General features: G+C 35.4%; 1 protein-coding gene across 2 annotated transcripts in view; it reads left to right on the top strand.

Moving 5' to 3' along the window:
- LOC145666292 (uncharacterized) overlaps positions 1-18,688 on the top strand; it is a 326,989-nt gene that overhangs the window by 237,792 nt on the left and 70,509 nt on the right. The window contains exon 2 of one of the 2 annotated variants that reach the window (XM_081733369.1): positions 11,015-11,047. The exons of the other annotated variant lie outside the window; for it this stretch is intronic. Coding sequence (XP_081589495.1) covers positions 11,015-11,032 — 18 coding nt within the window. The 3' untranslated portion in view covers positions 11,033-11,047. Of the gene's footprint in view, positions 1-11,014; positions 11,048-18,688 lie in introns of those variants that run through there. 2 annotated transcript variants of the gene reach the window in all.

Below are 18,688 nucleotides of genomic sequence, written 5' to 3'. Positions count from 1 at the left end.
TACCTCTGGCTGATTTAACTCCAAGCAATACATCCCAGTTGGAAATCTGAGAAACACTTACAATCTTTCTACGAATATGGTAATTTCTACAAAAGTTACCATTCAATTTAAAAAGATTTCGTATATTGGTGATTTCATGCCTTACCTGTCTTTAATAGCTTTAAATCCCAAATAATTGTAATAAATCTTAATCTCTACGAGGACATTCTGTTGCTTGATAATTTGATTTTAAAACCAAATGAGTTTCGTTTCGCAGTGTGGAGCTATTCAAGAATTCCAAACTATGTGAACTCAATTCTCAATGTTGAAGTATGGTAACAAACTGAAGTAACTTTGTTCTCAGCAGTAAAGTTGTCTAAAATACATTAGGTCTACACCCACCCTATCAGTGAGTCGAATGTTAAAACCGTTACAGATGGTTAGTCCATCAGGAGACACAATAAGATTGATCTCTTTTCTTGTATAACATCTGCACTCTTGGCCTTCAATGAGAAAAGCTGGTTCAGTTTGTGTGCATGCTATAATACATCTATAACTACTGGTTGCAGTAGATTAATAAGATCAAGGATAGAATCTGTTCATCGGACGCTGAATCCAATATCAAAAAGCCATTAGACCCTACTTGTTATCCCTTACTGTTTTTGTTGATGGTGATAAAGGTTGAAACAAAGAAAAGTTAGCCCTCCGTGGTCACACTTATTTTTGATACGGAAGTCACATTGGGGTCCATTGGACCCCAGAAACTTTTTTTGTCTTATTTAATGTTTTAAATATCTTTTTTGCATATTTTTTTTTTTTTTTTACTATTCTGTGATAGACGCATCGTACCAGCCAAAACAAGACAGTGTTGCCAATTAAATTTACTTGGATGAGTAAGGAAGTAAGGTTTCAAAAAACAACAGGGGGAAAAAAATCAGAAGTAAAAGTAAAGACCTCAGTGTGAGCACGGAGGGTTAATATCAGCCACTTCCGGCTTGAACAGAGGTTAAGGAAAGAGATAGAACCTATTCTTGAGACGCTGAATCGTTTGCGAAAAACCGCTTCAAGATGTCTCTTCCCGTTTTTGCTGTGATATCCTATGACAGACAGACACGGACAGACGTAGAAGAGGTCTTGACACTTACACATAGCATATTTTGGTACTCTACAAATGAGAATTGTAGTAAAACATATTCATCCTTTATTTGTGATCGAATTATACTAATTGAATTGACGTAATGACGATGATTGGAGAACCTAAAAAAGTAAACATACGCAATATTGCATGATGATCGAATTTTGTTTTACGAAAAGCTTAAATTAAAAAAAAAAAAAAAAAATCAGAAGATTGATGTTGCTCCTTTTATTCTTAAACGGATTTCCTCTACAAACAATAAGTTCTCGAAAATTCTCGTAGACAGACAAGACACACAAATACAGTTAAAATTTATTCTTTTACTAATATGCTACTCGGCTAACTTGGAAGAACCATGGCTCTCCCACCACATATTTATCACTTTATCACTTATTGATACCCTTCGTGTTCGTCACATGTTCAAAGATTCTTTTCTGGAGACCATCCGCAGCAAGTATGGAACATCTGTCGATCCAATTCAATTTGCAGTGTTCACGAGTTGCATGATCATTTTTTTTTTCACTTCTAGTTTAATATTAGGGGCTAAGTGGTAGAGCGCTTACCTTGAATGCGTTGTTTTTCTCGGGGTACTCCCGTTTCCTCCCATTTTCTCATTCCACCAATTCTTCTATCATTCATTAGCTTCAGTCATCTCTGTCTCTCTCTCTCAACCCAAAGGATATAAACGTGGGACGTTAAACCGAAAGATTTCATTTCATTTTCGAGCTTGTTATTTCGCTAATTACAGGGGAAAACAGCATGAATGTTCCGAGGTTTCCTAAAACTGACAATCTTACATGCATCCCCTACCTTAAGTAAAGAGTTTAAAATGTGCTGTAAGTATTTATATAGGTAATTAGCATGTTCAAATTTTAAGATTTAAATCATATTATGTGAGTAGCAAATTAAGATACATATTAATTACAACCAAAGACTTCATGTTAGAGAAATAATTCTCACTAAGTGAAAAGTAAGTTCCAGAATAGCCCAGACTAAACAAACATTCAATAGGAATAAAGGACTGCTAATATCAAGAAATGTGTCGTTGGACTTTCGAAACCGATTTATTAAGACTCTGATATGGTGCGTGGCGCTTTACGGATCAGAGACGTGGACATTGAGAAAAGCTGAAATATCCAAACTGGAAGTATTTCAAATATGGTGTTGGCGCAGAATGGTGCGCATACCGTGGACCGAAAGGAAAAGGAATGAAGACGTACCAAAGGAAGCTAATGAAGGACTACAGATCACAAAGATAATAGAAAAAAAAGAAACAGCATGCTTGGCCATCTTGTTGTGAACTCCGATTGGATCACCGTGTTGATAGAGGGAAAGGTAGAAGGAAAACCAGGAAGAGGAAGACCAAGAACATATCTAGATGCAGATACGAAGAAAATACCTTATCAAAGTATAAAACAGCTCTCCCAAATTAGAGAAAATTTCCATGTTGCCCACCAACCTATTGTTGACGAGAGAAATAAGAAAATAGCCTATTTATTATCTATAAGATACAAGGTAATACACAAATAATATATAGTTAGTGCATTAGAATTGAATATATTGAATGACCAATCTGTCATAAATTTACTTCAGTATGCACTTATTTTCATTAAGTTGGCTACTTATTAAAAATTGTACTGATGGTGGTCAAATAGACAGGTTTCACTGTATATGTTAACTCAAATAGATATAATAGAATCTCGCTTCAAATCCGTTGATGGAGTTAATGGAGGGAAATCCTAATTATTTTTCGCAGTAGTTATGTGCATTTACACGATTCATAAATTAATTTCTGAAGTTGAGACGTTGTAGCGGCTTATTTCGAGAACTTTTGTTGATTTATTTTGTAGACGACGAGTACAACGTTTCTTTATTACTATTTTTTATTTGTGGTTCCGTGGACTCCGGGGGACAAATTCTCATTTCCGAGATAGAATTGAGAAAGCTGCTTTGGGCCTCCACTTCACAACAAGAAAAGCGAATAGACTTGGCTATGAAATTGAGAGGAGAACTTTGTGAATTCTGCTGTGGAATAGTTTCGTAGCCCAGGGAACAAAGTACTATAAACTATAGAAGTAGCTGTGATTAAAAAGCAGCATTTCAAGGATGGATTTTTTCGTAAAGAAGTAGAATGAATACACACTTCAGTACCATGGATACCAACATCATTTCTACTCTTGTCTTCTCTCGATGTGAATTTCGGCCTCTCTACTCACTGTTCTTAACGATACTTTTATCCTCAGACACTGATTTCCAGCTCCCGAACCTCTGCTTCTCATTCTCTTGTCTTCGACGAACTATTGTTTAGTTGCTTTTAGATCCTTAGTTCTTTTAAATATTATTGTTAGTCAATCCAATCTATCGAAATAAAAGTGAAAGTGACTCAATAACTCTTGAACCATCCGACCGACCTCAATCAAATTTTTAACATTGATGAGATTCTGCGAAACATGGTCACTTACTCTGAGGGAAGAACATAGACTGAAAGTATTTGACAACAAGATCCTGAGACGAATATTCGGACCCAAGAGGAACGGGAATGGGGAATGGCGAAAACTTCATAACGAGAAACTACATAATTTATATGGTTTACCCAACATTGTTAGGGTCGTCAAGTCTAGGAGGCTTAGGTGGGCAGGTCATGTAGTTAGAATGGAAGAAAGTAGAAACGCTTTCAAAGTCTTGACTGGAAGACCAATTGGAAAACGACCATTAGGAAGACCTAGGCGCAGATGGGAGGATAATATTAAGATGGATCTCGCAGAGATAGGAATACAAAGTAGAAACTGGATGCAGATAGCTAAGGATAGAAGTCAGTGGAGAGCTTTTGCGAACGCAGCATTGAACCTTCGGGTTCCATACGCCATAGAATTTGTGAGTTAGATGAGATTCAGGCCTGGAATGGTTTCTATCATTCCACTTTGACGGTGAAAGTTAGGGCACGGGGAGATATTTAAAAATGATCGGAAATGACCGATTTTTGTGTCGAATTCATAGTTCTCTGGATCTCTGAGATGAACAGTGACATTTCCGATGCTGTTGAAATCCAAATTCAGCCCCACAATTTTGGAGACGAGGGAGAGAGAGAAAAATGATCGAAAATGACCAATATCAGAGAGCGCTTCAATAATAGTAAGAAGTGACTGACTAGCGGAACATATTACTATTTTTTCTTTAACCCAGCGAAGCGGCTAAATGACGTTAGTGCCTAGATAACAATGTACATAATCATCAGTATCATCATAGGTATTCTGCCATTATTAACACATCTTTTCCAGCAAATTGAAAATCTTCTATGCATCATGGTTTGGCAGTTTTCTGTTTTATATCATCCTCAATTGTAGTTTCTTTCCCCCTCCATCTTATTATAGGCATGGCCAGAACCGGTTCCTAGCGGAACCGCTTTTCGGCTCTGAACGGATCCGGTTCTAGAAAATCCGGTTCCGGAACCAGTTTTTCGGATCCAGGTCTGGAACCGATTCCCAAGATCCGGATTTGGAACCGGGTTTTCGGATCCAGGCCTGGAACCGGTTCCGGAACTGGTTTTGAAAACCGGATCTCCAAAAACCGGTTCCTCCGAAACTGAAACTTTCTAGCCATCCCTATTATTTATGGCACCGTATCTTCTAGCACGTTCCTCATAATAGAGTTCCTTCTCAGCCAGTTTCTCCAGGTGTTCTTAATTATATCTAAAATTGATTTCCCTCCCCTACTATTTCTATCACTTCGTCATTCATTTTCCCTTTGTACCAACTAATTCTTTCCATTCTTCACACCCACATTTCGGAACCCTCTAGCTCTTTTTAATCGCTCTTGCGTAATATATGTTTTGGCCATAAAATGTTTTATACTCAACATACAAAGTGGACTTAACTTTTGTTCAGAAACTGAAACGGGGAAGTTATCAAAATGAGTTCTAATACGTATGGTCATCAAACGCAACACTTTCCAGAATTATAAGCTGTCAAGTGTTTCAAACATTAATCTTCCAAGATGAAATACTACGCAATTCAGCTGACGCAGTTCTCGATTTTGTAGGAAAATTTCTAAGTCATGTTTGGCAATGGTGCGGTGCAAACGCGGTCCCAGATTCCATTCCACTATTCGTAAATTCTGACATAGGTAAATTAAAAAAAAAAAGTTTTTAACTCTCTGAATGGTTTTTAACTCCCATTAATTCTTCCCTCATCCCTTTTCATGCACCCACGACTTAACTATACTTCAAAACTACTTACGACTTACCAATAAGAATATCAGAACTTTAAAATGAGAAATAAGATAAAGCCAAAAGCATAAGTTATAATCAAATTATATACCGTAAGACGGGGTGCACGGGTTACTTTGGACATCAGGTGTTACTTTGCACAAAATATGAAAATAGTTGCACAGTCCTCTGTCGGTAAAACCATGAGCTGTAAAGAGAAAGTTTCAACTGCCGCCGTAAGATAGAACATCTAACTGTATTTTGGCTATAATATTGGCGGTTATCATCAGTTCTAATTACCGAGAGGGTTTGTTGTTCTAGAGATATGGAAAGTAGTCACTGTAAAGGCCGATAAAGTTTGAAAGATATCACCTACAAGAATTTCCGTCAAAGTTAAGTCAGTTTCGTAAAATACTACTGTGTATAATGGGATTTTGAAACAATAGTTGAAAGTTCAAGTGTGAACGTTTTAAAGTCATAAAAAAGATAAAACTTGGAGAAGGCGGTTTCAGCCTCTAATCGGGGTTACTTTGCACCGGTCCAAAGTAACCCCTTAGATAGGAAATTACTACTGCTGGTACCCTCCTGCCTTATAATTTTAGGTAATTTTCCTATGGATTTCTCGTTGGAAAATAAACTACGAACAGTGGCGGATCCAGAAAATTAGTTTGAGAGGGGTTTCACAAAAAAGAACCTTAGTTTTTTTTTTTTTTTTTTTTTAGAAATCACTAGACTTTTGGGGGGGAAGGGAATTGAAGCTTATACTCATAGGAATGACTAATATTAATCTTTTTTTTTTTTTAAAAAAAAAAAAAAAGAATTGATGCAATTTGTTTGGGCTTCAGCCTGAAAGTCCCAAACTGCGTAAATATTGCACTGATCATGGTTGGGATGATATTCTTCGACATAAAGAGCAACCAAGGCAAATCACTTCACGAGGATTTTTTTTCTGTTCCGGAGCTGGCATTTTTGTGGGGCATATGCTAAACTTGAAGAGGTCTATAATTTCAAGTATTTGGGAAGTATTTTGACGAGAGACGCTTACTGCACCAGAGAGATCAGGTCAAGAATTGCCATAGCTAAAGGAGCATTCAACAAGAAAAGATCACTCTTAACTAGCAGGCTCAATATTGGACTTAAGAAGAAGTTGGTCAAGTGTTATATATGGAGCAATGGACTGTATGGTTCAGAGACTTGGACATTACGGAAGTTAGAGAAGAAATATTTGGAGAGCTTCGAAATGCGATGTTGGAGGAAGATGGATAAGATAAAATGGACAGAGAGAGCAACAAACGAAGTTGTTTTAAAACGGATAGGAGAGAAGAGGACACTTCTAGCCACCATTCTTCGTAGAAAGGCCAATTAGATTGGACACATCTTGCGAAGAATTTGTCTTCTTCACACCGCCATAGAAGGAAAGATGGAAGGGAAGCGAGGAATAGGAAGAAGAAGAACACAGCTGATCGATGATTTGAAAGATAGGAGAAAATATTGGAAGTTAAAAGAGGAAGCTGAAGATCGACAAAAGTGGAAGAAACATTTCCAGGCCAAAATCTAAAATTGACCTCCCAGGACCTCCCGAAAGGCAGCATACTTAATAATAATAATAATAATAATAATAATAATAATAATAATAATAATAATAATAATAATAATAATAAGCTAAACTATCAGAATGTGGTTCCTGTACCGGTACCAGAAAATACTTAATTTTCTTTACAAATATCGATAATTCATACTAAGTACTGGTACCAGTACCATCATCAATATTTGTAGACTGCATGCAATTTTGAGTAGGAAGTAAAATGGATAAGTATTGAGGGGGAAACATTGCACAGAAACATTATATACGTATGTTGAACGTACTTTTTTGTATGTTGTGCAAAGTATCCCCACCTATTGGATTACTTTACACCAAAGTTTATATTTCATTAATGGCCATACTAAATATTTAGTCTACTAATGCACTTGCACAAATGTTTTCCTTATGATCTAGCTATCATATGTTTAAAATACATCGTTCTAAATCATTAGGTGTGAAAGTTACATGCGATTTCCTTTAGAATTCCTTAATTCTTACGGTATATAAATATTGTGAAAAGCATTCGATTGTTTTGAACATAACGCCATTCAAATAGCCTCTTCTGCTTCTTCAGATTAAATGGATTTTAAAAGTCGAATTTTACACTACTTGTGCACTCATATAGCGCGGTAGATTAAAATGAAATTTTTGCGTTTTACGTCCCACGGTTATGCCGGCTGGGCTAAAGGAGACGGTGATGATGAGTAATGAATGTAATGGTGGAATGAAGAAAGTGGGAGGAAATGGGAGAACCCCGAGAAAACCCACTCACACGGTGTTTGTCCACCACAAAGTTCACTTGGCAGGCTCATGTACATACGAGTTTTTTTTTCTAAAATTGTTGGCGAAAATTTCAGGTAAGGCAAAAATTATATTACAGGACACGATAAAAGTTTGGTGTAATCGGCAAGACTTCCACCTTCTTCCAGAACGACGTAGGTTCGACCTGCGTCGATGGTGACGAGATTTATTTCCTTGTCCTACTCTTGTCAAATGCAGTTTAGGGGTGCCCCTAGCCTTTCGTTAAATAAGTGCATCGGGCAGGGATAAACACATCCGGAGGGGACATTGACTGCATCACCTGTTAAATCACGACGTGTAATATTGACCTCTTTTTGAGTGAGGGCATGGGTTTACCGTACATAAACACATCAAAGGAAATATAAAATATATTTATACGTACCTTGTTTTTATATGTATGCAACATGTAGGGATTGAAGAATGGGAACTAGCATCAACATAAGCTCCAGACCACGACGGTAATTGAATCCGGTGTAATAGGCGGGTAGACAGACCCACTCTTAATCATATAGGCTGTTCCATCACATTATCTCGTTTCCAAGAGAGAGAGCTAGATCACAAATTCTGGCTTCTTCAAAACTGGAAAATGTCAACTTCGGGTCAACTTAGCTTGAAGGAATTTCTTAGAAACTAACAAGGCCGTAAAAAACCATGTTTCACCATCATACAAGATGTACACAATGATGGTTGGTTGATATGGAATTTAGCGTTCTGTTCAGCACTCAGGTTATATGACATATGGAGCTACAGCTTAATGCTCGCCTCGCTTTAGTACTGAAAGGAACGCAAAACATTAATCCAATCCGAAGCACATGAGCTCCCACAGGGAATCGAACCGAGCCGAAAACGCATACGCATATGAATAAAGAATATAAGGAAAGCCAGGTTAAAAGGAAACAACTCTAAGTAAATATTAGGCCTACTCAATGATTTGTTTCTAATTCATAACTTGTAACAGTAATTTGTCGTAGTTTTCGCACTATGACGGATCAATATTATTTTTCAGTAGCTATGCAATCACACAGCGTATTTATTTTCAATGAAATTTGGTACACTCATGTCCAAAATTATTGTCGTATAAGCGTGTTGTAGGAATATAAATTGATAACGAATTCGCCCGGTATTTCTTGTAATATTAGTATGTGTACAATCGGCAAAGACATGTATATGGCAAATTTCATGTCAAAAGAGCAGTAAATAATAACAATATAACGAAAATAAAACTTTCTTGTCAATTTAGCAACATTTGGTTTTACTCATTCTGATTTTCGTATTTACAATTATTTTCCTATGAAATTTACCACAAATATGCATTTCCCGATTATACACATAGTGTCGGTATTAAAATAATTATATTGGCCCTGCAAAATCATTATCAAATTATATTCGTACAAGAAGACAATTATAGATATGCGACAATAATTTTGGACATGTGTACATTTACATCTTTAAACATAAGTAAGTCATAGATGAAAAAAAAAAAAAAGAAAAGGAAAATGGCTAATAACCTTAGTTGGGGTACTAAATTCAAGGGAAATATTTTTTCTCGAAATGTTTCAAAGAGAGAAATTCAAATGTTAGTGACAGTTGAAACTAAGTTGCAAGAAATAATTTTCTTAAAACCAAATTGATTTTTTTCATTTGATGGATTCCGTCTCGGATTGCCAGCAGGCAATGACAGAGTTTGTCATTCGTTGAAGATTTTAAAATTAAGAACAGATAACGTAATGAAACGTATGAAATACTTGGATAACTTTAAATTCGTCCCATCAATTTCAGGGGATTACACTGTTCAGGTTGAAGAAAAATTGATATTAAAGGATCTAAATACAGGTTGAGAAGTAGCTTTTTCATCTTTCTTGTGGCTTGTCAAAAGGAGAGCTTGAAGTTAAAAGTTACGAATAAATACCTGAATGCGGGGAAATGCGTATTCTATGCTCGATCATTATGTTCAACAACAACCATTATTGTGGACCCTTTCCCACAACCATTGGACTTGGGCAATTCTTTATCTGATTGTTTCTTGATTTCATTGCATCAACGTGTATGAGGACTCTTCCTAGGTCACTTTTTGTCCATTGGTACGGACCCTAGAACTGCTTTCGTACACCGGTAATCGTTTGTTTCATTGCCGTATGTCTCAGTGCTAATTGAGTTGCTTATTTTCACAATAACACGAGTCATTTCTGTCTCTTTCATCTTCATGTAATTGTTTTCCTATCTTTGCGGGGGATTCATAGCATGTTTGTTCTTTGCTCTGAAGTCTAGATAGGGTGCAGGCCTAAATTCGTTTGTGTTCATATCTCTAAGAAACATATTATCAAAACTGGTAAAATACATTTATTAAAAATTTTGTCAGTTTGTGACCCTGCCACCAGTGATCAGAAGCTATTCTTTTTAAGTGCATTCCTACGTAACTTAATACACACCTCCTTATGGTATCGCCCTTATGCTCAGTTTGAGTTAATTTTTATCTAAGTGGGTGATTGTGGGCTGCAGACATAGACAAATGGGCAATACACCTGGTCACGGTAAGGAATAGATTGGTTTCGGACATTCATTTGTGTTTCTTTGTGTTTTAATTTTAGAAACAAATGTTTGACATAAGCCTACTAAATCAGGTAAAATAATTCCCTCAAGCAGAAGCAGTGCTTCAAACAAAACATCACTATTTTTTGCTTTTTCAAATATATATAATATTAAATATTTGTGACAAGTTGTTAAACTCTCCTATCTCTAATCTACGAATATCTATCTAATTTTCTAAAATTTCATCTTCACTAACTATTTGTAGATGAAGTACAATGTATAATGAAGCACGTGTAATGTCTAAAAATAGCATTTAAAAATGTTTTCTAAGTTTTTATTGCCACATAGACAATTTCATCATCTACAGTAGTAATATCCGCAATACAGCCTCCCTGATACAGCAGAATTTTGGCAATTAGAAACTTGCTCCTCTAGATTGTCATTTCTTGCGATGAAAGTCGATATGAGTACTTCAAGTGACCATATAGGCTTCATTCAGGAACATAGTTTATCTCTAGGATTACTTAACATTATGCAGTGAACCGTTGAAGTATCAAAAGATAGATGATTTGATACAAAATGTGTGGTTCCTAATTGCCAAAATTCCGAAAAATTCATTGAATTAGCAAGCTATAATGCAGGTATTTCTACTCTGAGATATCTCACTTATAGCGCAGATGAAATATAGCGACTGATAAAGGCAATGACTTTGGTTTGCATAAAACAGTCTCCTAAGGCTTTAAATACGTTTATTCTAATTAGTGTCTCTCCATTTGTTTTCCAGGTATGGTTGCAACAGTGATTTTGTTCTGTAATTGTCAAGCATCGAAAACCGTGGAAGTATAACGAGTGAAGGCAGGCGAGTAGTATCTTTTCGTTTTCTGTTTGTTATATTTTAGAACAGTAAGCATCAATAGTTCGTTACATACAAATTAAAGAACAGATCTACAGGGTGTTTCAAAATGAATATCGGGATTTTAAGGCTTTTACAATTAACGTACAATTATAAATAATACATGAAATGAAAGAACAACTCAAACAGTTTTGTACGCACCCATGCGCATGTTTCCTCTGTCTGCCGTTAGAAAGTGCTAGTAGCAAAGATGGCGACTATTGAACAGAAAGCTTTTTGTGTTTTACATTTTGCAAAAACTGAATCTGTAGTTACAGTGTAATGTCTTTTTCCGTATTAAGTTCAACTACAATCCACCAGACCAAGTGATAATAACATCCGTAGATGGTATCATCAGTTTGAAAACGCCGGCTGTCTGTGCAAAGCAAACAGTACGGGTTGACCAAGAGTGACTGAAGAACGTGTTCAACGAGTGAGAGAATCTTTCACACGTAGCTCCAAGAAATCAATTCGGAAGGCTAGTCGTGAATTAGCAACTCCAGTGACGTCTGTGTGGAGAATGTTAAGAAGATTGAGGAATTTAAGACAGAGGATTGAAACGGTTGTTGGTAACAATTAGTCCAACTACACTGATCAAGATTTGGGAAGAACTCGGCTATGGACTGGATGTGTGTCATGTGACAAATAATGCTCACATTGAACACTTGTAGCAGAAACTGTTTCAATTGCTCTTTAATTTGATGTATTATTTATAATTGTACGTTAAATGTAATAAATATTACAAAGACTTAAAACGCGGATATTCATTTTGAAACACCCTGTATTTCTGGCGTTGCGCACGAGACGAGATGATTTTCGTATCGAAATTTGAGACCAAACAGAGCTCTTCCAATAGAAATACATTTTTTTTTTTTTTTTTTTTTTTTTTTTGGAGGAGGTTTGTAGTGGATATTAAAACCTCTGCAAATACCTACTCACTCACAATTTCACTCAAACTTGTGGATGCAGAAGTGAAAATCTTTCAATATGGGTCAAGAGAGTATTTAATGCATTATGTGGATCTAAAAAATCCCAATTTTAGTAAGAAGGGTGTAGCCAATAATTTTGTTCATACTTTGTTTTTTCAACCTACAAGGTTGTAATAACTCAATTTTTACTTCTGTTCTGAGAAATTTTGTAGAATTTATCTTTTTCCTTTCGGAAAAAAGAAAATTTCCTCAATTTTCACACAATAAGAAGAACTAATTTAATATCATTCCAACGAGGTATAGTTTGTATCTCTGCTGTGTTTACAACCTGTATTATAGTTAGATAAACTGAATGCTATGGTTTGCACGAAAACTTTTGGCATTGGAAATAGGCTACCCAATATGGCGGCCATAGTGGGATTTTTTTTAAAACTTTCTATGAGTTACTGAGTAGAGTATCATGATGATTTTAGAAAATATTTCAGCTTGTTTTTTTTTTGAATGTCCGGGTTTTGCCCTTCTTTGGTCTAATTACACCGAACTAATAGGCGACCCTAGTAGACATGAGTGGAGACAGAGCTCTACCAATAGAAATACCTTTTCAAACACGAGACATCAATTTCACGACACACTTTCGAGACGAGACATAATCAATTCTTATCTCGTGTGCATCTTTATACTACTTGTTAAATTTGAAAGTTATTTGTAAAGTATTTTTAGTAAACATATAAATCCAAAACAGCGAGTATTTTAAGGTATGATTTCATTTATTATTTGTACTTTTTTCGTTTTACACCTTTAGTTCTTCGCTTTAAGTATCGGGGATCAGGAGAAATTATAATGAAATGAATAGTGAAGAACTTTACGTAACATCCATGTACTCAGCGAGATTTGAACGCTAGAGTAATAGTTTTGCGATCCCAGCGTAGTGCTTTTAGTGATGTGTGGTGGAAAAGTTTCCATTTCAGAAAATTTTTACCTAAATTTTTCCGCTCTAAACAAATATCAGGGCTCAAATAACAATTCCTCATTGACCATAAAATTGATTGACTTCATATATAGAAATGTTAAAAAGTGGAAGATCGTTTGAGAAATCTGAATTTTTTGTGGCTCAGAAAAGTTCCGGTACTATCTAGGAACAAGTGAAACAATTTTTTCATGAATCGAAAACGTTTGTCATGTATGGAAAAACTATATACAACAACTTTTTATTAATCGGAAAGTTTTTATTACTCTGTAGAAACAAGTAAAAGTAGTTTTCGAGGATCGGAAATTTTTTGTTACGATCTATAAAGAAGTGGAAAAACTTTTCATAATCGGGACAACTTTGAATATTATGTATTGTAATGTTAGGTGGAAAATTTTCCACTATGTTTATCTGCACATTGAGCTATAAAATTGAATTCCTGTGGAGGAAAGTTAGACAGCAACAAATTATAAATTTCAAATTAGCTTTCGCGAACCGGAATATTTTCTAATATTTCGAGTTGGCAAGTAAAAACTTACGTAGTGTTTCTCTGTTTGTATATATATATATATATATATATATATATATATATATATATATATATATATATATATATAATACAATATAAGTGTGTGTGTGTGTAAAGCGCAAGGAACATAAATAGAGTTCATAGAGTACAAATATCCCATCCCATTGTTCAAAATGTAACAAGAAAGCGGAAAGAAACATTTTTGAATTTATCAATTGTTTCAAAAACAGAAAATTCCATTATTTCTTCACATATAGGCCTGCTTATGTAATGAAATAACTAAATAGAACTGTGAAGTTCCAGTTCCTTGTCAAGACTATTTTTGTAACAGAAAATAAGAAGAAATGCTTTGATTTTATTGTGTTTAAAGCTATAAGAAAATTTCGTCTTACGCGTATTAAACTGACGAATTTGTATGACTTTGTGAGATCAGAGTTGAATTTTGAGGGAAGGAAACATGAAATTTTTGAAACATTTTTTGCAGAAATGAAGAATCGTTAGATTTTCACTTCATGAAATTTTTTTCAGACAATATTTATTACAAATAAATTTTACAGCTAAACAACGATGTAGGAATAAGTGGAGTATGTTTGTTTTATGAATCGTTTCTAAATTTTTCGGAAAATTTACATCACTGAGTGCCTTAGATTGCTCGACCATGAGACATAAACTTATTATTTAAGTAACGATGTATATTTTAAATCTCAAATCTAGACTGATTGTCTTTATTGGTCAAATTTAAACTCTCGAGGAGACAGGATTTGTCACGTGGAAGATCGTTAAAATGCAAATTCTTTGGTGTTGAGTATTCAACTATTTTGAATTTAAAATTCAGAGAAAAATACAAATATTGTCCTAACGATCTGCGGTCACGCAAGTATCTAAACGTTTAAATCATAACGAAAGTAGAAATTTTCCTGCGTAGAGATGCTTTTTTGGGTTTACTTTGTCTTGTAAAGGAGACATTTAGTTCGGCAATTTGCTAATATGTTGTCATCATAGGCGTAGCTAGAGGAGGAGGGCAGGCTCTCCTTGAACAGTTTTTAAGCCTCCACTTACTCCTGCTGTTGCCTCCACTTCCCTACTCATTCTGGCCTTATTAAAGAGCATAATCTAAATGCAATTTTGGTCCTTTAAGTTTCTCTATACTTCGTTGAAAATTTCTGTTCGTCTTATTCGACTTACATAGCCCCAAATAGGGGAGGTAAGACAACTTTTTATTGGTATGGTACTTTTTAATATACACCATACCCTTTCGTCCTCCTTTTTTTCTCTATTTAATTAATTTTTACATAGCGTTGTACAAAGTCAAGTGTGGTAAACAAGATCTGGCATGTGATGTCTGTTATCACTGATGCACTCCTAAAGACGTTCTTTTGAGTTGGCATCCACTCTTTCCAGCATAGCTGATTTGGACGACTTCCAGGACAATAGCTTCCTTCAGGTCTTCCAATGTACGAAGCCTATGGTTGTTATACCTGCCTTGAGGCGTAAATCCACAAGAAATAATCGCACTTGGGCAGATCAAGGTATCGAGGAGACCAATGAATGTTCCCAAACCTGGAAACAAGGTGACCAGGGAAGAGAGGGCGAAGAACGACCATTGATGCTCTAGCTGTGTGAACTTTTATCCCATCCTGTTGAAATCGCACACGGCGAATGGGAATAAATTTCGATCGCAATTCATGTATGAAGTTGATCCTTGATATGACGCTTCGAGTTTACGGTAACAGTATTTCCATTATCATGGTCGAAAAATAGAGACCGGTGACAGCAGCACTCCAAACCGTCACTTTAGGTCTTTCGTGTAATTCTACGGGTTTTTGAGAAAGGAAATAACGGCAATTCTGTTGATTCACAATGCCAGTGAAATGAAAATTATCATCACTGATGATCAAATGAAAGTTGTCATTTTGCTCAAAAATTTCATCCATTTCATGTCCGCAGTTCATTTACTGTGCGCAATCCCAGTGCTTCAACTCTTATAGAATGACAATTTGTATGGGTGGAAATCCAAATCTAAATGCAAAGTACACCTGAGTAAGCGAATGCCGAGATCAAGTTCAAACGTATGCCTTCGAGCAGATTGACGCCTACTATGCAACACGGCTCGTCTCTTCGCATTTTTGGAGGTACACCATGTCCAAAATTATTGTCGCATGTCTATAAACATGTTTTTGTAGGAATATGATTGGATAACGAAATCGTCCGGTATTTCTTATAATGTTAGTATCTATATAATCGGCAAATATATGCATGTGGGAAATTTCATGTCAAAAGAGAAGTAAATAAGAACAATAAAAGGAAAATAAAATTTTCTTGTCCATTGAGCACCATTTAATTTTACTCATTATAATTTTCGTATTTATAATTCTTTTCCTATGAAGTTTACCACAAATATACATTTCCCGATTATACCATAGTACCAGTATTAAAAGTACTCTGCAAAATTTATCAAATTATATTCTTACAAGAAGACAGTTATAGATATGCGACAATAATTTTGGACATGAGTGTACATGCCGTTCGTGTAGCTTCTGGCGGTTTGTTGTTCATTACTGTACCTCATGTACAAATTGCTTTAACCCAACTATAGTACTCGCGCCGAGTCGTGAAGCTTGGGCTCTGAACCAATCATAGAAATATTTTGCTTGAGCTCTAACACATCGGAAAACTTCGGTACAATTCGTGGAGCCGCTTCCCGAGCGCACACTTGGGGAAACGTCAAACAGCTGAAATTTACCAACTATGTTGCCAAACTTTGAAGACATAGTAAACGAGTATATAAAAAAAGCATTTAAAAATTACCAATAATAACACTACACAACAATAACTACTGTAACAACTATTCTAAAATGGTAACAATAGCACAAATAGTAACAACGAAAATATAATGCAACAAAAAAGAATTAACAAAACGGAACTTGACGCCAATCCGACAACACTGTACTCTGGAGAGATGTTTTCCGTGTAGCGCGAAAGAAGACATTAACAAAATTTGATGGGTGGGGGTTGACGACCGGAACACACCCTCGCGTTCTATTGGGTGGTGAAATTGGTAGATCTAGGTCAAGCTTCACGACTCGGCGCGAGTACTATAGGGTTGTGTTAAGAATGGGAACAGCTTGAGTTCTGTGGCTATTGAAATGGCGGGGAAACTCATACTGAATAGACTAGTTATTCTTGACGATACTGTCATACGCAAAAACACGGTGTTCTATCGTTCACGGCTCCATGGCTTAGTCTGAAAGGAAAATAAAACTTCAGAAACTAAAATAAAATAAGACAATAACATTCTAAGACTTCACGAAGACTTTCGTACATCTATCACTCCAACTAGTGGACAGTTTGAACCATTTAAAAAACGTTTGTCTTCTCTGCCCCACCCTGTACGTTAATCACTCAAAATATTATTACACTTCTTTATGTTAAATTGGATGCATTACATATCAGTACTCAATTCAAACAGCTTGCAAAATCACAAAAATCGTTATAAATTGTACGCAATAATGCATACTGTATAAAGGGTTTATAGAACTGATGTTTATAGAGGAGGATGTTTACAAACATAAGAATTTCACAGTTGTTAGCAGGACAATTTAGTAAATGACCTACCTACGAACTTTCCACTCGTATAAATCTATTCAGACATTTTAACTCAAGTAACTTCCAGTGTCTAATCTGCTTTCTGCTTTTAACAGTTTAATCACTTACCGCTGTATCTTTCTTTTTAATAGAAAAAAAGCGAGATTTCTTAAATTTTATGAATCAATCCGTATGCAGAAGTTGACGTGTTGAACTTCTTTAAAATGTAAAATGCAGTTGTTGACTACTAAAGACTTCTTCCTGACCTTGTTTGTCAGGTGAAGAAACAGAAGGCAACTTCTCTTTGAATACACACGCACTTGAACTAGTTTCTCATCAATTGCAAACGGTTTTACAACGGTTATATTTGGCATTAGTTAATAGCGTATCGTAAATTTCTTTTCTTGTTCCAGACCTACGCTAATATAGTTCTTGTCGTTACTGTGTCGAGAACAAAATCGCAATTATGTTTTCTAATCAAGCAGGTTATTCCTCGTGAATTGTGAGTCTGTTTTACTGTGTAAGGAAAGAAGACATTTTTTAATTTGGAAAATTTCGTTTACTATTTTCTTTGTTGTATTTCCTTGTTTTCTTAAACAAGACTAACAGCTGTGGATTAGTGACCGCTGTTAATGGAAGTCACATAGGCACAAAGCAAAGTTTTATTTACAATTCCGGAATTTTTACTTCCGGGATCTGGAAAGTAAAATCGGAAAATTCCGGAATTTTTCCGTCGGAATTTCTAAATTTTGGAATTTTTCCGACATCAGAATTTCTAAATTTTGAAATTTTTCCGACATCAGAATTTTCTAAATTCCGGATTTTTTCGAATTCCGATATTGTCTAAATTCCTGCATTTTTCCGAAATTCTGAATTTTGCCGAAATCCGGAAAATGAAATTTCCGATTCCGGCAAATTTTGTCCATCCCTAGTTTTATTACTACAAGTGAAAATAACTTAGGTATTGTTTTAATTCTTAACAGACTTCGGATATTACACAGAGATTGAAAGTGTTTAGTTCAATATCTAACGGTCATGTCCTTTTAGGATAAAGGAGACGGATGATTAGTAAAACTGATTGGTTGTGAAATGAAATTTCTGTGCTCTCCACCGGAAATCGAATCTGGGACCATGCGCATCAAAGTTACACGTTCTAGCCACTAGACCGGCTGGGAGGATGTTTCGTTTCCTTAGTTTGTACCCATAATTTTCTTCTAAGCGTGACTTCCCTCAAGAGACGCCACTGAATGTGTCAGAAAGCCAGATAAGCCATAGAAATTATTTGTCTTGCTAAGACAATCTTTAACTTTTTTACATGCTTTTCTTTAAGTTTTGTAAAATACAATCTTCCATTGCTATTTTCATATATTTTTAACTAAGGCTTTCATTCTAGTTGATAGATCGCTTGAAAAGGTAAAAATGTATGAGATAGTATAAAATGTAAATAAATTTATAAAATGTATTTAATTAGTAGAAAATAAAATGATAAATTTCTTCTTTCAAAATATGTTTCGTTTAAAACACAACAAATTGTACTGAAAAGTAAAAAAAATCGT

This window comes from Thermobia domestica, chromosome 12 (genome assembly GCF_964235325.1).
Source record: "Thermobia domestica chromosome 12, izTheDome1.hap1.1, whole genome shotgun sequence".
Classification (NCBI taxonomy): domain Eukaryota; kingdom Metazoa; phylum Arthropoda; class Insecta; order Zygentoma; family Lepismatidae; genus Thermobia; species Thermobia domestica.
This window is presented reverse-complemented; position numbering and strand designations above follow the sequence as displayed.